Source organism: Eriocheir sinensis, chromosome 10 (genome assembly GCF_024679095.1).
Source record: "Eriocheir sinensis breed Jianghai 21 chromosome 10, ASM2467909v1, whole genome shotgun sequence".
Taxonomy (NCBI): domain Eukaryota; kingdom Metazoa; phylum Arthropoda; class Malacostraca; order Decapoda; family Varunidae; genus Eriocheir; species Eriocheir sinensis.
This window is the reverse complement of record NC_066518.1, coordinates 15,062,748-15,084,754: the sequence shown is the minus strand read 5'-3', so window position 1 is coordinate 15,084,754 and position 22,007 is coordinate 15,062,748. Positions and strand designations below refer to the sequence as shown.

General features: G+C 45.2%; 1 protein-coding gene across 1 annotated transcript in view; it reads right to left on the bottom strand.

The window, feature by feature from the left end:
• The window catches only part of LOC126996358 (uncharacterized), a 36,144-nt gene that overhangs the window by 6,098 nt on the left and 8,039 nt on the right, over positions 1 to 22,007 (bottom strand). Inside the window, exon 2 of the mRNA XM_050856729.1 lies at positions 17,157 to 17,713. Coding sequence (XP_050712686.1) covers positions 17,157 to 17,209 — 53 coding nt within the window. The 5' untranslated portion in view covers positions 17,210 to 17,713. The remainder of the gene's footprint in view (positions 1 to 17,156; positions 17,714 to 22,007) is intronic.

Genomic DNA, 22,007 nt, shown 5'->3' with positions numbered 1-22,007 from the left:
AGAAGGGAGGGAAAAAGAGGGGAAGGAGGAAAAAAAGGAGGGAAGGGGAAAAGGAAGGGAGGGGGAAAAGAGGAAAAAGAGGAAAGAAAGAGGAAAGAGGATGAAGAAGGAAGGGAAAAGAGGGGAAAAAGAGGGGAAGGAGGGAAAAAAGAAGGAGGGAAGGGGAAAGGGGGAAAAGGAAGGGAGGAGGAAGAGGGGAGGAAAAAGAGTAAAGAAAGAGGAAAGAGGAGGAAGAGAAGGGAGGGAAAAGAGGAAAAAGAGGGGAAGGAGGGAAAAGAAAAGGAAGGAAAGGAAAGGGAAGGGAGGGAGATGGAAGAGGGGAGGAAGGGACGGGAAAAAAAGGGAGGGGGGGAAAGGTGAGGAAAATGAAGGGAAAGGAGGGGGGGGAGATACTGTATGAATGAGAGGTGAGGTGAGGTGAGGCAAGGCAAGGCAATGAAATGAAAAATGCAAATGTCAATCAGTGTAATATTACGACACATTAAAACTCTCCAGCAGCAGCGATTTTTACGAACTAGATAAAGAAAGAAGCAAAAATATAAAAGAAAAAATATATGTCAATGATGAACAAAGGGAGGTAAATAAAATAAAAAAGCTAACAGGCAAAAACTTAGTGAAAAAGATATTACCAATGATATTAGCAGCTTTAATTAAGGGCGAATAGGATGCAGGGAAGGTGAGGAGGGGATGCTGAACGTGCAGTGAGAGTGAATAGGTTACCATCAAGTGCTGAGCGATGGGAACGGCGCTGAGGTATGCGACGGAAGACTTGACTGTATGAGGTTGTAATGAATAGGAAAGGGAATGACAGCGTGCGGTATTAGCGATGTAGGGAATGTTAATGTGATGTGATGAGTGAGTTTAAAGAGTAGTGAATGAGTAATGTGAAACTAGAAGAACTTACAGCTAAAACGGGACTGACCGTATGAGGTTGTAATGAATAAGGAATGCGATGACTGTAAGCGGGCAGTGTTTGTGGTGTAGAGAATATTAATGTGTGCGATATAGTGAGAGTAGAAAGGACTGAATGAGCAATATGAAAACGGAAGAAAGGTATATAATGAATGACTGACTGTATGAGGATGTAATGAATAATGAATGCGATGACAGTATGCGGTGGTGTGAAAAATATTAATGCGTGCGATATAGTGAGTGGTAAGATAGAAAGTACGGGGTGAGGGTGTTGTCGTTTTTGCACCAAGGGAGACAACTCAAGGGTAAAAAACAAAAACAGCAACCAAAAAAGCCCACAAGACGCTGCCACGAAACAAAGAAACAAGAACAAGAGGCCAGAAAAGAGGTCAGTTTAAGAGTGATATCAAACCAAAAAAACACACAGCTAATACGGGTTAAGTTATGCGACAGAAGACTGACCGTATGAGGATGTAGTACTAAATAAGGAATGCGATAACAGTAAGCGAGCGGTGTGTGGTGTAGAGAGTGTTAATGCAATGTAGTGAAAGTGTGCGATATACATAACGATATATATCTAGAGAGAGAGCAGAAACCTTGCCAGACTATACCCACATTGGTCACGAAACCACCACCACCACTACCCATGGAAATCCCTTCTACAACTTCTACGAGACTCTTAAAACAATGTAGACTAAAAGACGTCGAAGCATTTGAGAAGAGAGAGAGAGAGAGAGAGAGAGAGAGAGAGAGAGAGAGAGAGAGAGAGAGAGAGAGAGAGATGAGATAATTGCCTAGTGTTAAGCTGAATTAAAGAAAGAAAAGGATGCCAAGTGTGAGGTTTTCAATATGGTGTCAAATCTCGTGACTTATTTTTTGCTGTCATTTTTTTTTTCTTCTTTTTTTTCTTTTCTTTTTTCCTCCTCCACACATATTACCGCGTCAGGTTGCACGATGCCCTGAGGAAAAAGAAGAAGAAGAAGAAAAAAGAAGAAGAAGAAGAAGAAGAAGATGAAGAAGAAGAAGAAGAAGATTAAGAAGATTAAGAAGAAGAAGAAGAAGAAGACGATGAAGATGAAGATGAAGATTCAGAAGAAGAAGAAGAAGAAAAAAAAAAGAAGAAGAAGAAAAAGAGAAGAAGAAGAAGAAGCAGTCTTTGGCTTCTTCTAACTCCCTCACTCACTCACTTACTCATCTGCACTTTCTCTTTAAATCTCTCTCTCTCTCTCTCTCTCTCTCTTCGTCTTCTTTTTCTTTTTCTTCTTCTTCTTCGATTTCCCACCTTTCTTCATTTCCTTCATCACGCAGCTCATCACATTTCTCATCCACCTGTGCCTAGGTTACGTTACATTAAGTTTTAAAGCTTCCTTATTATTTCTCTTCCCTCACTCACATCAAGGGTCTTATCAATTACTCACTAGTGTTTATATCACCAGGCGCATATATATTGTTTGTCTTAACGTAACTCACTCGCCCTTTACCCTTTGGAAGAGATAATAAAGAATGAAATAAAGTTAGAGTCTGATTATTATTAAACATTTCATACCCCTAGCTCACACATTTCACAAGGCTTTCGTATAGGAGTTGTATGGGGCATTTCCAGGGGTAGTTTTATGACTCTGGTGGTAGTTTGCCCTTTCTTCTGTACCGTGAATCTAAAAACAACACTCATTAGAATGCGACTGATCTTCTTTGTGGCCTCTGAAAATAGTTAATGTGAGAGGCTTACTACAGAGGTGGGGTCATATTCTTATTAAACATTTTGTCACTCAGCCAACCTCACATATTTGACAAGGCTTTCGTAGGAGTTTTTTTAGGCATTTCCAAGGGTAGTTTTATGACTCTGGTGGTAGTTTGACTCTTCTTCTTCTGTACCTTGAACCTAAGAAACACACTCATTAGAACCGACTGATCTCCTTTTTGGCCAGTAGAAATTATTTATGTGAGAGGCAAAAGCGTCTGAGAATACCGACTTTAGGGCTCTCTAGTCCCCCCCTTTAGCGTTCACTTTTATATATTGACCCACCTGCAATTATCTACTACGAAAGCTGCTAAGGAGATTCTGATACGTGTGTGAATTAATTGTCGTTACTTTTTTACCTCGCGAGATTAAAATGATTGCTTCCTTGGTCTAAGAGTCTAAGTGGTGGTGGTGGTGGTGGTGGCAGAAATACCGTGAGACTAAAAACAAGAGTACTGGAGGAGGAGGAGGCAGGGAGGAGGAGAGAGTTAGTGAAAGGAGAGGGAAAAAAGAAAGGGAGGGAGGTGGAGGGGGGGCTGGAGGTGTGTGGCTGATGCAAGATGTGGGGCAAAGTTGAACCAGCGGCGTCACCACCACCACCACCACCACCACCATCATCACCATCAGCATCATCACCACCACCACTATTACCATCACAATCCCCAGTCATTACCATAACAGCCATTACACCCCAACTAAACACCACCATCATCACCAACACGCATGTAACACACCACCACCACCACCACCACCTGTATCACCACCATAACCACTTTTACCACCGTGGTCACTGGACTCACTGCGTAACCTGCACCACCACCACCTGCATTACCACCACCACCACCACCAATACCTCCGATGTTATTTTCTGATCTTATTCTTATTAATGTTGATACTACTACTACTGCTGCAACTACTACTACTACTACTACTACTACTACTACTACTACTACTACTACTACTACTACAACTCTCTCAACATTTTTCCTTCATTATAAATTCTCATGTTTTTACTTATATATTTTCCACGCCACCCATGAGGTAAAAGTTGACCGGCGCGGCGTCCTTGTCATCCTATACTTGGCAGTGTCGCACGACCCACCTTGCCACAATGCCTAGGGTTGTATTATGACCTTATTGATTTGTAGTCAGAAAAGGAATCTCTCTTAGAATTATATGTTCTTATATAACTGAATGTACGCAGAGTATTTAAAATTTATTTAGACGCAGTTAATAGTTAGTAATATGAGAGAGAGAGAGAGAGAGAGAGAGAGAGAGAGAGAGAGAGAGAGAGAGAGAGTGAGGGGGGGGGGGGACAACTTGTTTTCCCTCCCCAGCCAACCACCACAGAAAAGCTATTTGACACTTACTTGGTCTCTGAACACGAGCCTAGTCATCTTTTCCCCAGCTCAGGTGCAAGACAGGCAAGTAGTTCAAACATTTCACCATGTACTAGGTTGGACACATTATTAATCAGTGTTTGCACGATTCACTGTAAGAGCGTGGAGGAAAGTATAAGTACGCGCCAAACACACAGAACAAACTGAGACTGAGAGGCTACTTGCTTCAATCACTTGTTATGTGTAAAGAACACTTGCCATAACTATTTGCCTCTCGTTCGCGTTGCTAACTAACCGGCCAACGAGCATTTTAAAATTGTGAGCAAGGATTTCCGGGCAACAGCTGTTTTCTAAGTTGTCTGGTGGTACGAGTGCATGTCGATCAAACACTTATCAATGTACTGTCTTTACTGACTTACAATAGTTTTTATTATGTATAAAATGCACGAATAAACTACTAAGTGAAAAGGACGCAGGAGCGAGAAAGAAGGGACGGAAGAGGAATTCTTTCAAAGCACCTGTAACGTGTGTGTGTGTGTGTGTGTGTGTGTGTGTGTGTGTGTGTCCCCACGTTAAATGTTCGTCGGTCAGGAATTCAGGATACTGATGGCGGAGTACAAAGATGGTAAAAGTAATTATTATATTCTCTCTCTCTCTCTCTCTCTCTCTCTCGTTGTTGTTTCCGTGCTCGCCTCCTTCGCACGGTCAGGTCCGCCCCTTGCGCCGCCCCGCACCCCCTCCGTGATCCCTGACGCCTTCCAGCGCTGGCCGGCCACTGGAGCCTGGCCTCACTACCCTGCTGGGCCTGCTGGCGGGGTAGCTGACTCCCCTGACCCCACGCTGACCCCGGGAGGTGGGCCAGCCCCCGACCCGGGTGGGGGAGGCCGCCGATAGCATCTTTGAACTATAGTGTATTGCCCTGCCCCGACCCGACCCGTGCTAGCGCTCCCGCATGCGACTGACGCCGCACACACCTTAGTCTGTGCCGCCAACACTCACCCGGGGAATATTAGCGGCCCGAGGAGCGACCCTGCGTGGCCTACCGCTGGGAGAGGTCGAGGAACAACTAGAGAGCTTCATCCACATAACCACATTTGAGAAGCGCCACACACCCTGGGTCGGTATTCTCAGACGCGTCCATCTCTCACGTCAGCTATGTATTTCCAAAGTTCAAAAAAAGAGATTCATCGGGTTTTCATGAGTGTTTTTTCATGTTCATAGCACAGAAGAAGGGTCAAACTACCACCAGGGTCATAAAAGTACCTCTGAATATGCTAAAAACTCTTACGAAATCCTTGTCTGATGTGTGAGTACTTGGGGATCGAAATGTTTGAGAATATGGCTCCTGGTCCTGTAGCGCGTGTAGCCAACTCTTCACACGAGGAAATATAAATGGCCTGGATAGCGTCTGAGCACGAATAATGCCTCGAGTGCCCTAATGCTCATAAATTTACCCTCGGAATATGTCGCTTTTACTATCAATGTTTGTCCCTGCCCTCGTTTGCATCATGCTCCTAACGCTAATGCTTCAATTAAGATTCTAAGTTTATCACCACCACCGGTATTTTTAACCGCCCTTTGTTTCATCTATCCCTAATTTTGATTCCCACAAAACTGAACGGCCACATTGGTTTTAAGTGAGTTTCAAGCATCATGACAGAAGTGGGTTGTGTCCCGAGCCAGCATCCTGCAATACATAAGAAGGATTTATAGTAAAGCGGAGTCAAATACGAACTGAAAAGAACGGCTGTGTCCCCTCTTAGCGTGCTTTCTACAACGTAATGGACAGCTGTTCTCTAACGATACCATCCAGCAGTAGATTAGAATATCCTGAGATGGGAGAGAATTCGAGGAGACCAAAGGCGAATCGACGACAGGCTGAACAACAATCTTAAATACTATGGGCTGTATTATTAAATATTTCGGCGCCCAAACTCACATATCTGACTTGGCTTTCGTAGGAGTTTTGGGCATTTCCAGGGGTAGTTTAATGACCCTGGTGGTAGTTTGACCCTTCTTCTTTGCCATGAACCTACAAAAGCACTCATAAGAACCCGACTGATCTCCTATTAGCCCTTTGGAAATAGGTGATGTGAGAGGCGGAAGAGTGCAAGGATATCACACACAGATTTTTCAATGCACACCTTGTCGCGTCTGGGCGTAGGTCAGGTGTTCGCGAGTCGCCTTACCTGAGGCACACTGGGAACACTCCGAGCACCTACTCAGCCTGATTTACAACCCTCCCAAAGCCCCGCCAGACCACCTTTGTCCTGTGTGACCCCTGGGCCCTGGGACGCTGAGGCAGGGCAGCGCACTACACTCTGCTCACAATAGCCTTGCATAAAAGTCCCCACCCGCGACAGCCCGGCAACCACCAATTAGAATTCACCCTTTCCAGCATCCAGCAGTAACGTGGAGTCTGAGGGTGAGTGGGTGTGGCCGTTCTGTGGCCCGGCTAGTGACAAGAGTTGATGTGGCTGCCCTGGAGTCACTACTTGAGTGTCGCCTCCAGTGTTAGCAGCCACGCCAGTTCATATCACAATACATATCCAGTCCTGTGAGTGCTCTCTCTCTCTCTCTCTCTCTCTCTCTCTCTCTCTCTCTCTCTCTCTCTCTCTCTCTCTCTCTCTCTCTCTCTCTCTCTCTCTCTCTCTCTCTCTCTCTCTCTCTCTCTCTCTCTCTCTCTCTCTCTCTCTCTCTCTCTCTCTCTCTCTCTCTCTCTCTCTCTCTCAAGAAAACTAAATCAGACGGAGGAGAAGAAGAAAGAATTTTGTAAGAAAAGTATATAATTTTTTTCCTCCTTGTTTCTCACTCTCACACACACACACACACACACACACACACACACACACACACAGCAAGGTGTAAGGGGACGCCCCCCCACCTTCCCTTGTCTTAGATCAGCGTGCTGACGGCGGGTCCGTGGTGGTGGCGGGCGGGGCGATGGGAGATGATTGCAGGGCCGGTCAGCGCCGGGCCCCGCGACGCACGACTCGCTATAACGGAAGCAGCAATTAACTGCTGAAGAAGGTGGGGCCCGAGATGAGTCGTGACACGCCCTGAAATCCCCGCAGCGGGAGCAGAGGCCACGGGTGCGCCGGGCTGAGATAGTGACCTGCGGGAGGAATTCACACCCGGGTCTGGGGGACGGGCGCGGGGGCAGGGGGGATGAACGTGCCCCTGACGAGGCACTGCATGGAATCTCGCAGCATAATCCTCGGGAGTAACGACTCGCAAGGCAGAAAAATGAGCCGCTCCCGCTGGAATGCCTGGGCGGCCGCGCGGCGACGGCACGCTCTTGAACTATGAAGGGGCCATTGGACGGGGCATAAAGTGTGCGCCGAAAAGAAACTGTATTCAGAGGGAAGTAATGCCAGACAAGGGCGAGCGGCGGGAATGATAATGGTGGGCGGAGGGACAGCGGCGGAGGGCGACGAGCGGCGCGGGCGCGGGCGTGGGAGGGGAGTGACCCGCGGAGGTGTGGGTGGTGCGGAATGTGCGGGTGCCGGGTGCCCTCGCAGAGAGAGAGAGAGAGAGAGAGAGAGAGAGAGAGAGAGAGAGAGAGAGAGAGAGAGGTGGCCAAGGTACCGAGTTGGGGATGCCGTGAAGGTAAGAAGAGTAGGAGGAGGAGGAGGAAGAGGAGGAGGAAGAGGATGAGGAAGAGGAGGAGAAAGAGGAGGAGGAGGAGGGAGAGGAAGAGAAGGAAGAGAAGGATAAATAATAATAATAATAATAATAATAACAATAATAATAATAATAATAATAGCATCACTATTAATAATAATTAATATATAAAACAAAGAAGAAAAAGAAGAAAATAGAAGAAGAAGAAAAAGAAGAAGAAGAAGAAGAAGAAGAAGAAGAAGAAGAAGAAGAAGAAAAAGAAAAAGAAAAAGAAAAAGAAAAAGAAGGAGAAGAAGAAGAAGAAGAAGAAGAAGAAGAAGAAGAAGAAGAAGAAGAAGAAAAGGAAAAAGAAAAAGAAAGAAAAAGAAAAAGAAAAAGAAAAAGAAAAAGAAAAAGAAAAAAAGAAAAAGAAAAAGAAGAAGAAGAAGAAGAAAAAAAAAGGAGGAGGAGGAGGATAATAGTAACAATGATGACAAACCCTAAAAAAAATATATATCAGAAACGGAAAAGAAAAAAAGGAGAAACGAAGCGAAAAAAGAGAAAGAAAGAAGGCAGAGAGAGGGTACGGAACGGAGAAAAAGAGGAAGAGAAGGAGAGCGGGAGAGACAGAGAGGGAGAAGAAGAGGGAAAGGGGGAGAGGGGGGGAGGGGTAAGGGGGAGGGGTCAAACATTAGGCGTGAGTCGAACGAGGGGAAGCCAGAATCCTTAACGCTCAAAATTACACTGCAGCCAGGTTGACCCATCACGACTCCACACACACACACACACACACACACACACACACACACACACGGATGCACGTTTCCCAAGGGTCTGAACGGTGTGTGTGTGTGTGTGTGTGTGTGTGTGTGTGTGTGTGTGTGTGTGTGTGTGTGTGTGTGTACTAGTTTTAATATCGTGACCTGCTCCAGCCACAAAATTCCCCCGGCCAGATACAAGTCCCACAGGATCTCGTAACTCCTATCCGGGCCGTCCATTCCTTCCCTTAAGAATCCTTCCCTAGCCTCTGATATCCTTGCCTAACCTTCATATCCTTCCCTAACCTCTGATATCCTTGCCTAACCTTCATATCCTTCCCTAACCTCTGATATCCTTGCCTAACCTTCATATCCTTCCCTAACCTATGATATCCTTGCCTGACCTTAATATCCTTCGCTAACCTCTGATATCCTTGCCTAACCTTCATATCCTTCCCTAACCTATGATATCCTTGCCTAACCTTCATATCCTTCCCTACCCTATGATATCCTTGCCTAACCTTCATATCCTTCCCTAATATCTGATATCCTTGTCTAACCTTCATATCCTTCCCTACCCTCTGATATCCTTGCCTAACCTTAATATCCTTCCTTACCCTCTGATATCCTTGTCTAACCTTCATATCCTTCCCTAACCTCTGATATCCTTGCCCTATCATGCTATCCTTTCTAACCTTAATAATACCACTTTTCCTATGCGATATCCTAACCCAAGCGTAACTCCTCAATGATTCAGTTCTTCATGATGTTCTAAAACCTTGCCGTGCTGTTTATTTTTCTCATTTATGGCGTCCCTAATTCCATGTGATGTTCCTTTATTTCTTCTCTGAACGTGATTTTCCTTCCTTTTACCATGCTTCCATTTACTAACACCAACACTAACGTAACTCTTCAATGCATGATGACCTAAAACCTTGCCGTGCTGTTTTTTTCTCATTTATGGCGTCCCTAATTCCATGTGATGTTCCTTTATTTCTTCTCTGAACGTGATTTTCCTTCCTTTTACCATGCTTCCATTTACTAACACCAACACTAACGTAACTCGTCAATGCATGCTGTTCTAAAACCTTGCCGTGTTGTTTCTCTTATTTTCAGGCAGATCCAATTTCCATTCTGTTCCCTAATCCCTTCTTTCACTTGATTGTCCTTTTTTTTATACCATGCGTCCATTTGCTAACACGAACACTAACTTAACTTCTCAATGCGTGATACTCTAAAACCTTGCCGTGCTGTTTATATCTCCTCCCTTTTTCTTTATATCTTTTTTTCCTTGTCTTTCCCTAATTTTCCATCATGTCCCTTAGTTCCTTTTCGTACGTGATTGCCCTTCGTAACTTGTACCATGCGTCCATTCAACATAAGCTATAAATCAACTTCCCTTTGAATGCTGTTCCTAAACCTCCTCGCCTTGCTGTTTATCTCTTTTCAGGCGTCACTAATTCTCCAGTCTGTTCCTTTATTCCTTTTTCCTACACGTGATTGCCCTTCCTTTGTTTTGCCATGCGTCCATTCAACAGAAGCTATAAATCAACTTGCTGTTCCTAAACCTCCTCGCCTTGTTGTTTGTCTCTTTTTCAGGCGTCACTAATTCTCTATTCTGTTCCTTTATTCCTTTTCCCTACACGTGATTGCCCTTCCTTTCTTTTACCATGCGTCCATTTAACAGTGGCTATAAATCAACTTCCCCAATGCATGTTGTTCCAAAACCTCCTCGCCTTGCTGTTTATCTCTTTTCAGGCGTCACTAATTATCCATTCTGCTCCTTTATTCATTTTCCCTACCCTTCCTTTCTTTTACCATGCGTCCATTCAACAGTAGCTATAAATCAACTTCCCCAATGCATGTTGTTCCTAAACCTCCTTGCTGTGCCGTTCCTCTCTTCCCATGCGTCCTCCTTTCCCCCATCAAGGTCTGCCAGCCAGCTCTCACTCTTGGGTTCACACGATCTCCCCACAAAAGGACTCTCAAGGGAGCTTTAGTACGGCAACGTGTGGCTGTCTTTATGGTATATCAGAAACGGAAAAGAAAAAAAAGAGAAAAGAAGTGGTGGACGAAACGAAGCAAAAAGAGGGAAAGAAGGCAGAGAGAAGGTATAAGGAACGGAGAGAAAGAGGAAGAAGAGGAGAGCGGGAGAGACAGAGAGGGAGAGGGGGAGAGAGGGAAAGGGGGAGAGGGGGGAGGGAGGGAGGGGTCAAACATTAGCTGTAATATATAATGATTCTTGCTGTTCCCTATGTCTAGTATTTCATTTTCCTTCACAGTCTTACTTTTTACGATGCTGTCCTCTAAATTAACACACTGTAGTTTATTAGAAAAGAAAATGAAGCAGTATGTGGTGATGTGATGTGGACCCGCACCCCAAACTGGCTCGTCCCACATCATCCCTGGGACCACATTCTCAAGCGCTGCGCCGCTAACACACACATATGACAGGGTTTCCGCAGGGGTTGTGGGTGCTTCCAGGGGTACTTTTATGACCCTGGCGTTAGTTTGACTCTTCTTCTGTACCATGAACATGAAAAACACTCATGAAAACCCGATTAAACTCCATTTTGGCCTCGGGAAATAGTTGACATGAGAGGTGGAAGCGTCTGAGAATACCCATCCTGCTAAGCTGTAATACGTTAAGAGTTCCACGCTTCCTCACTCTCTCTCTCTCTGGGCCAAGCTCCGCTCCGTTTTATCTAGCGAGTTCATTCCCGCCTCGAGACCGTCCTTAGCATACCCGTGACCCCAAATGGCCTTCCCTCCCTTCCTTCCCTCTCCTCCTCCTCCTCTTTCTCCTCCTTGATCAGTATGGCCCAAGCCTGCCCCAAGGTATGGCCCGTTGCCCCACAGTGTTGCCGCGTCTCCTATCGCCCCGCCCCAGCAGCGTCAGGCCGGGTGAGTGACGGAGCCCCTCAGGTTAATGAAAGCAGTGACGGCAGGACTCCATCTGACACTCGCCCGCCACCATGTTCTCAGGTTGTAAACAAAGCATTCTGCCCGACCCTGTAATAGACTGCCAGTGTAGGGTCACGCTCCGCTGCCCCTGACCTCCTACCTCCCTGCCTTGCTCTCCTCCTCCCTCTCCTCTCCTCTCCTCTTCCTCCCCTCACCTCATCTCTAGTCCCTCCTCTTCCCTTCTTCCTCTCTCTTCTCCTTCTCTACCTCCCCTCACATCATCTCCCCTTCCTCCTCTCTCTTCTCCTTCTCTTCCTCCCCTCACATCATCTCCCCTTCCTCCTCTCTCTTCTCCTTCTCTTCCTCCCCTCACATCATCTCTCCTTCCTCCTCTCTCTTCTCCTTCTCTTCCTCCCCTCACATCATCTCCCCTCATCTCATCTTCCCTTTCTCCTCTTCCTCTCTTCTCCTTCTCCCCTCACCTCATCTCTAGTCCCTCCTCTTCCCTTCCTCTCCTCACCTCATCTCTAGTCCCTCCTCCTCCTCCTCCTTCTCCCTTTCTCTCTTTCCCCTCTCCTCCTAGCCCCTTTCTTCCTTCCCCCACACCAGAATCTCCTCTCCTCTCCTTCTCTTTCTCTCCCTTTCCACCCTTTGTCCGTCTCCTCCCTCCTTTCCTCTCCCTGTTCCCCATCTCCTTCCTCCTTCCCTTCCTACCACTGTCATCAATATCGTACCCTCTCTGACCCACCTATACCCCCGAGCTTACTGTCTTATCCCACAGAATCCAGCTCGGCACCGGGCCTTATGGGAGAAGGGAGAAGAAGGAGGAGGAGGAGGAGAATGGGAGGGTGAGGTGAGGGAGATCAACATAACTAATGGCTGTAGGACTCCCGTTGACCGTGGCTCTCACCTCCACTAAAAAGGGAATTATACCAAGGACTTCCTCTCTCTCCATTTCTCTATCTATCTATCTTTGCTCTGGATGGATGAATAAGTGGATGACTGGATAAATGGATGGCTGAACGGAGCTGCTGATGGATAGGGGAAGGACAGACTAATGGATGAAGGGATGAATAGATAGTTAGATGGATGGTTTTGTGTGGGATGAACTGATGAAATGAATGAATGGATGACGCAACGAGTGTCATGTACCCCACGTGTTTCTCTCTCTCTCTCCCCCTCGCTGTCTGTCTCTAGGTGACACTAAACACCCCTTCGCAAATTCCACAAACAAGCAAAAACTGGAATAAGAATGGATTGGATCTCATAATTTTGCTAGGAAACCATCTCTATATTCGCAGGTTTTATACGTTCTCTAACAAACTGACCTCCTCCTCACCTTGCCGAATTAAAGCTACAAGGGCGAGTTCTCCCTATACCCAGCATATCTCTCTCTCTCTCTCTCTCTCTCTCTCTCTCTCTATCTATCTATCTATCCATCTATCTATCTATCTATCTATCTATCTATCTACCTATATTTACCTCTCTCCTGTTCACTCCCTTCTCATCCCTCCCTCTCTCTTCCGTTCACTTCGCACCCATCCACCCCTTCCCTTCCGCCCCTTCCTTTCCGTCCCTTCCTTTCCACCCTTTATCGTTCCCTTCCGCCCCTTCCTCTTTAGGCCTATGTCCGTCCCTGCCCGGAGCAAACTATAAAGAAGGTAGCTCAGAACACTTTCCACGCGTCGACGGTAATTGCGGGAACGCCTGACAGAGAAAGTGAAATGTCAAGGCAACAAAGAGGAGGAGGAGGAGGAGGAGGAGACGGCGGGTAGCTCACTCACACCTGCGATATGCTAATGCTGGGTTACGTTGTGAAGGTGAGAACCAATAACTTTTACCTGTCTGTTTGTTTATCTATCTGTTTGTCTATGTATCTGACTATCTGTCTATCTATCTATCTTCACGCTTGAAATATCTTTTGGCACCGCGAACAATGGATCAATAGTAATAATAAAAGGAAGAAGAAGAAGAAGAAGAAGAAGAAGAAGAAGAAGAAGAAGAAGAAGAAGAAGAAGAAGAAGAAGAAGAAGAAGAAGAAGAAAACGAACAAGAGAAGAAGGAGAAGAAGAAGAAGAAGAAGAAAAAAAAAGAAGAAGGAAGAAGAAGAAAAAGAAGAAGAAGAAGAAGAAGAAGAAGAAGAAGAAGAAAAAAGAAGAAGAAAAAAAAGAAGAAAACGAACAAAAAGAAGAAAAACAACAACAACAACAACACCCAAAGAATGGAAGAATAACAAAATCATCGGTGCCTAACGCTTCCAAATCCATCCTTGCTTGCAGATGTCAGAGGTCTCGCCGGCACGCCCTTGGAACACCAGCCGGCGGGGGAGAGGAGGAGGAGGAGGCTGCCGTGTGGTGTGGGCGAGGGAGAGAGAGAGAGAAGCCTCGACACTCACTACCTGTCCCTCCCACACGAAGACAAGCGACCCACAGGAGCCATGTCAGCGCCCTCCTCATTCCTCGCCCTGTGTCTCTAACGGCCAGCCAATGCGATGCGATGAAGGAGGGAGTAGTTTTTTATTCACGTGAGATTTACCTGCATGTCATTAGGAAGCCTTTACATCATCGTGCTCTCTGTCAGGTTTTGTTTGTACATGTATGAAGAAGATCCCCTCCCTCTCATCCCACCCTTTCACCCCCTAAAAATAATAGAAATAAAAAGTATAGATGAGTGGCCAATAGAGAGGTTAATTTCGGGTCAATGAACGACTAAGGTCCCATTTTGAAGCCCTGGTCCTTATTATCAAACATTCCGAGGCTTATACACATACACACACGTTTGATAAGGCTGTCGTAGAAGGTCTTGTGTTAGTATTTCCATGGGTAGTAGTTTTATGAGGCTGGTGATAGTTTGACAAGGCTTCTGCACCGTGAATGTGAAAAGCACTCATGAGAACTCCTTTTTATCTCCTTTGTGGCCTTTGAAAATGTTTGTTGTGGGAGCCGAAAGCGTCCGAGAATATCAGCCTCTCTATCGCCGCCCTCGCTGCCGCACGTACTTAGATTGTGAGTATCAGTATCTGTATTTATACCTTCCCCCTTTCTCTGTAATCTCCTCCCCCCCCTGTTCTTAATAAAAATCTGAAATCTGAACCTCGCTGTAAGGCCCTGCTTGTATGTATGAGCATTCCCAAACTTGTCCTTGTTCTCGCTTCCTCGCCTCACCTTCATTCCATTTCGGGTCCCCTCCCCTTTTCTATTCATCTTAGTTTCTTCGTGCATCACCTCAATCCGTAGAATATTTATATGGCAATCAATTATCACGTGAAAACTCCTGTTCGTCATTGTCCTCCAAGTCAACAAATAAGGGTAGTTCGGAGCATCTGTCAACAGCCTAACAGTGGTGGTGCCGGAACACGTGTGCGTCCTTATCGCCTGGTGACAGTTGCGTGCGTTCAGCGGTGCAGTATGGGGGAGGTTGAGGTCCCGAGGCATGCAGGGTCATTGTTCTTGAGTCCGATAACCCGAGTGTCCCCGTGCGCGTGCCTGTCTTTCCTTTGTGGCCGCGAATACCACTATAGGTCAAAGGAGCATCAATTGGGAAGTAGTAATAAAGGGAACTCGATGCTAACATGGCAGGCGATAGAGACAGGTGGAGGCGGCTCATCAGAACAGCGACCCTTTATAAAGACGGGGAAGAAGAACATCAATTGAATGAACGACGCATTAGCACTAGACAGCGAAGACCATGTACGGACGTAGCGCTATCATAAATTTTGAAACGGTGGTTATATTATGAATTGGAATGGTGTATTAGTAACAGTACGAGTAAGGGACTGGAAGGGTAGTAAGCAAAGGGAAGGAGCTTAAAACAATGGGCTAAGGTTACGGAGCCTCAACCATCACCTCTGATCAGGGTAACAATGTGGGAAAGTAAATAAAGAAAGGTACGAGTAAGGGACTGAAAGAGTAGTGAACAAAGGGAAGAGAAGAGATATAGGAGCTTAAGGTACCGGGCTAAGGTTATGGAGCCTCGACACTCACCTCAGATCAGGTTAACAATATGGGAAAGTAAATAAGGAAAGGTATGAGTAAGGGATTTATAGGGTAGTAAACAAAGGGAAAAGTAGAGGTATAGGAGCTTAAGGTACAGGGCTAAGGTTACGAAGCCTCAGTCATAACAATATCGGGAAGAAAATAAAGAAAAACACGAGCAAGGGATTCATAGGGTAGTAAGCAAAGAGAAGAGGCATACAGGAGCTTAAGGTACCGGGCTAAGGTAAAGGAGCCTCAATCATCACCTCAGATCAAGGTAACATTATCGGGACCGTGCAAATTTACGAAGTCGAAGGGATAGATTAGAGGATCGCAAAGCATCACCTCGGATAATAGTAACAAGGCGAAGGTCGGTGTTCTCAGACGCTTCCGCCTCTCACAGCAAATATTACTAAAGGCCGAAAAGGAGATCAGTTGGGTTCTCACGAGTGTTTCTTTAGCTTCATGGTACAGAAGACGGGTCACACTACCACCAGGGTCATAAAACTACTCCTGGAAATGCCCGAAACTCCTATATACGAAAGGCTTGTCAAATGTGTGCTTGGGCGACGAAGTGTTTGATAATATGGCCCGAAGTAGCGCGTTACAGAGGCACGGAGAATGACGGTCCCTTTACAAATCCACATCCTTACCCCCACCCTCCAATACAACCATGTCAGGCCCGTGCAGCTTGTTCGATCCTCTTACGGGCGCTATATATCATTTCCCACATACAGCAGGACATATATGAGCATCCACTATTAACCACGAGGACCTTTTTTTTTATATATTTTTACGACCCACCGCCGCCAAAGAAGGGGCTGGAGCAAGGCTGGAGTCCTTAACCTCATGTCCCTCGTCGATCCTGCCAAGCCCATATTCTTAAACGTCTCGGCCTTTCAGTTCGTCTGTTTGAAAAGCCTCTCGTGGTGGAAGTTGCTGGGATTCTCATGGACTGTTTTGTGATCCCAGTGATACTTTTTACCCGACTTCTGCACTTTGAACGGGAAAAGTCACCCATGAAAATCCGGTTAGTCTTCTCCGTGGCCTTGGGAAATACTAATGGACCTCGGTACGTTGAATAACATGGACCGCAAACAGGCCGTATTGTCAGCCACTTCCACCCTTCACATCAACGACTACCAAAGCCCGAAGAGGGGATCAATCAGGTTATCATGAGTGTTCTTTTAGGTTCATGGTACAGAAGAAGGGTCAGACTACCACCAGAGTCATTAAACCATCCCTGGAAATGCCTCAAACTCCTACGAAAATCTTGTTAAATGTGTGTGCCTGCGTGACGAACTGTTTAAGAAGTCCGTGCCTTGTCCATGCAGAGGCGGGGCATCTACACCCTCTGCCCCTCCGCCGCCTCCACCACCGTCGCCGCCATCTCTCGGGTTCATCTAGTGTTATTACGTGGAATTCTTTCGCCTCCGCCCCATGCCGTCCTTTTTACAGCCTCATTATATGCTTGCTGTTCACTCCCGCAGCCCAGCGTCTTCCCTTCGCCCGCCGCATGTGAAGTGGGCCTCCCTCACTCACTCAGGTCGCTGGTGGATGTCTCAGTCAATCGCTTTCTTATATATTCCCGTTTCCTTGATCCGATTCCTCTCCTCCTCCCCCTCCTCCTCCTCCTTCGCAACGCCCGATTTCTTCCCAAACTCCTCTTTCTCATCCTTTCTTTCCACTCTTCTTTCTCTCCTCCTCCTCATCGTCTGCCTATCCCTTCCCAGACTTGTTCCTCCTCTTTCTCATCCTTTCTCTCTTATGCATTCCCAGACTCATCATTCTTCTCTCTAACAGACAACAGAACACCAGCCACTGGGAAGCTCTTACGCATCTCAGCACCATCAGAAGACTTACAAATGGTCCGTAAGGGCAATGATAAAAAGAAAAACTTGAGGAACATTGGCGTGGCACTTACCCGAGCTTCTGGCGGAGGTGGGCTTTCTTGTTCTTGATCTTGGCGGCACTCATGGTGGAGGGACGGACCGGCTGCTGCTCACATGACTCGCCCCATTCAGAACACGGGAGCTGAGACGTCGGCAGGGGGTCGTCGGGCCATGTAAGGCGCCCTCCAGCCGGCCTCGCGTGCAGGTGGGAGGGTGGGGTGGGAAGGGTGAGGTTCGCGGTGCTGCCCGTCACTGCCGCCTCACACGGCACTCCACTGGGCACGTGCAACCCCTCCACACACACTGACTAACTCACTAACACGCACTCACATATGTACACAAACGTTTCACTTTTCCCTTATCGCCGGGTTTCCGTCACACCACTCCCCGAAGCACTAGTATTCAGGGCCGTCACCGAGGATGGGCAGCACCTTCAGCGAGGAATAACAAGGCGCACCCTGCCCTGTCCTGCCCCGCCACCCACCACCACCTGCGGCCGCCTCACGTGAAACACACCTGCAGACTACCTGGCTGCCGGAGACTCAGGTATGCGGCCCTGGTCACCCACGCTCGCTGGTGACTCCTGAAGCTGAAAGGAAAAAAGTGACAAAATTATGCTACTGGGTCTAGATGTACATGGAATTTAGTGAAAAGTATATTAAACATAAATACATCGTCTGCAGCCATCAAGAGTGTTATAGGAAGAAAAAAATAGCATTAGACTTAAGGAGATGAGGCCAACCAAGTGCATATCACCAAACACCTTTTTCTTTCCTTTATCTCTTTTCTTTTTCTTTGCGTGCGGCAAAGCAGGCAAAGTGAGGAGAGCTAAACAAACACACCACTAATAGCTGTCCATAATACACTGCTCCTCCTATAAGGGGACAAAAAGTGCCGAAAGGGAATGCATAAGTCATGACTCGATGTGGCAGCATGCTCAATTGATATCTAGTAGTTAACAAACAATCACTTAAACCTCAGTAAATAAAATAAATATTCTTAAACACAGGACAAACTAAATGTAAACACCAATACGAAGCAAACTATACGAAACAGCCTACACGAAATAACCTACACGAAACAACATATAAGAAATAACCTAAACGAAAAAACCTATAAGTAACAACCTACACGAAACAACCTATACGAAACAACCCATACGAAACAACCAACACGAAACAACCCATACGAAACAACCCATACGAAACAACCTATACGAAACAACCCATACGAAACAACCTATACGAAACAACCCATACGAAACAACCCATACGAAACAACCTATACGAAACAACCTATACGAAACAACCTATACGAAACAACCTATACGAAACAACCTATACGAAACAACCTACACGAAACAACCTATACGAAACAACCCATACGAAACAACCTATACGAAACAACCTACACGAAACAACCTATACGAAACAACCCATACGAAACAACCTATACGAAACAACCCATACGAAACAACCCATACGAAACAACCTATACGAAACAACCTACACGAAACAACCTATACGAAACAACCTATACGAAACAACCTATACGAAACAACCCATACGAAACAACCTATACGAAACAACCAACACGAAACAACCTATACGAAACAACCTATACGAAACAACCCATACGAAACAACCCATACGAAACAACCCATACGAAACAACCCATACGAAACAACCCATACGAAACAACCCATACGAAACAACCTATACGAAACAACCCATACGAAACAACCCATACGAAACAACCCATACGAAACAACCTATACGAAACAACCTATACGAAACAACCTATACGAAACAACCTATACGAAACAACCTATACGAAACAACCTATACGAAACAACCTATACGAAACAACCCATACGAAACAACCCATACGAAACAACCTATACGAAACAACCTATACGAAACAACCTATACGAAACAACCCATACGAAACAACCCATACGAAACAACCTATACGAAACAACCTATACGAAACAACCCATACGAAACAACCCATACGAAACAACCCATACGAAACAACCCATACGAAACAACCTATACGAAACAACCTATACGAAACAACCCATACGAAACAACCCATACGAAACAACCCATACGAAACAACCCATACGAAACAACCTATACGAAACAACCCATACGAAACAACCCATACGAAACAACCTATACGAAACAACCCATACGAAACAACCCATACGAAACAACCCATACGAAACAACCCATACGAAACAACCCATACGAAACAACCTATACGAAACAACCTATACGAAACAACCTATACGAAACAACCCATACGAAACAACCCATACGAAACAACCCATACGAAACAACCCATACGAAACAACCCATACGAAACAACCTATACGAAACAACCTATACGAAACAACCTACACGAAACAACCTATACGAAACAACCTATACGAAACAACCTATACGAAACAACCTATACGAAACAACCTATACGAAACAACCTATACGAAACAACCTATACGAAACAACCTATATGAAACAACCTATACGAAACAACCTATACGAAACAACCTATACGAAACAACCTATACGAAACAACCTATACGAAACAACCTACACGTAACAACCAACACGAAACAACCTATACGAAACAACCTATACGAAACAACCTATACGAAACAACCCATACGAAACAACCTACACGTAACAACCTATACGAAACAACCCATACGAAACAACCTACACGTAACAACCTATACGAAACAACCCATACGAAACAACCCATACGAAACAACCTACACGTAACAACCTATACGAAACAACCCATACGAAACAACCTACACGTAACAACCTATACGAAACAACCCATACGAAACAACCCATACGAAACAACCTACACGTAACAACCTATACGAAACAACCCATACGAAACAACCTACACGTAACAACCCATACGAAACAACCCATACGAAACAACCTACACGTAATAACCTAAACGAAACAACCTATACGAAACAACCCATACGAAACAACCTATACGAAACAACCCATACGAAACAACCTATACGAAACAACCCATACGAAACAACCTACACGTAACAACCCATACGAAACAACCCATACGAAACAACCTACACGTAATAACCTAAACGAAACAACCTATACGAAACAACCCATACGAAACAACCTATACGAAACAACCCATACGAAACAACCCATACGAAACAACCCATACGAAACAACCCATACGAAACAACCTACACGAAACAACCTATACGAAACAACCCATACGAAACAACCTATACGAAACAACCCATACGAAACAACCCATACGAAACAACCTATGAAACACCCCATACGAAACAACCCATACGAAACAACCTATACGAAACAACCCATACGAAACAACCCATACGAAACAACCCATACGAAACAACCCATACGAAACAACCCATACGAAACAACCCATACGAAACAACCTATACGAAACAACCCATACGAAACAACCCATACGAAACAACCTATACGAAACAACCCATACGAAACAACCCATACGAAACAACCTATACGAAACAACCTATACGAAACAACCCATACGAAACAACCTATACGAAACAACCCATACGAAACAACCCATACGAAACAACCTATACGAAACAACCCATACGAAACAACCCATACGAAACAACCTATACGAAACAACCTATACGAAACAACCTATACGAAACAACCCATACGAAACAACCTATACGAAACAACCTACACGAAACAACCTATACGAAACAACCCATACGAAACAACCTATACGAAACAACCTACACGTAATAACCTAAACGAAACAACCTATACGAAACAACCCATACGAAACAACCTATACGAAACAACCCATACGAAACAACCTATACGAAACAACCCATACGAAACAACCTACACGTAATAACCTAAACGAAACAACCTATACGAAACAACCTATACGAAACAACCTATACGAAACAACCTATACGAAACAACCTATACGAAACAACCTATACGAAACAACCTATGTGAAACAACCTATACGAAACAACCTATACGAAACAACCTATGTGAAACAACCTATACGAAACAACCTATACGAAACAACCTATGCTAAACAACCTATACGAAACAACCCATACGAAACAACCTATACGAAACAACCTATACGAAACAACCTATACGAAACAACCTATACGAAACAACCCATACGAAACAACCTATACGAAACAACCCATACGAAACAACCTATACGAAACAACCTATACGAAACAACCCATACGAAACAACCTATACGAAACAACCTACACGAAACAACCTATACGAAACAACCCATACGAAACAACCTATACGAAACAACCTATACGAAACAACCTATACGAAACAACCTATACGAAACAACCCATACGAAACAACCTATACGAAACAACCTATACGAAACAACCCATACGAAACAACCTACACGTAATAACCTATACGAAACAACCTATACGAAACAACCTATACGAAACAACCTATACGAAACAACCTATACGAAACAACCTATACGAAACAACCTATACGAAACAACCTATACGAAACAACCTATACGAAACAACCTATACGAAACAACCTATACGAAACAACCTACACGTAATAACCTAAACGAAACAACCTATACGAAACAACCTATACGAAACAACCTATACGAAACAACCCATACGAAACAACCTATACGAAACAACCCATACGAAACAACCTATACGAAACAACCCATACGAAACAACCTATACGAAACAACCCATACGAAACAACCCATACGAAACAACCTATACGAAACAACCTATACGAAACAACCTATATGAAACAACCTCTACAAAAACTTAGTCCACAAACAATCATCGT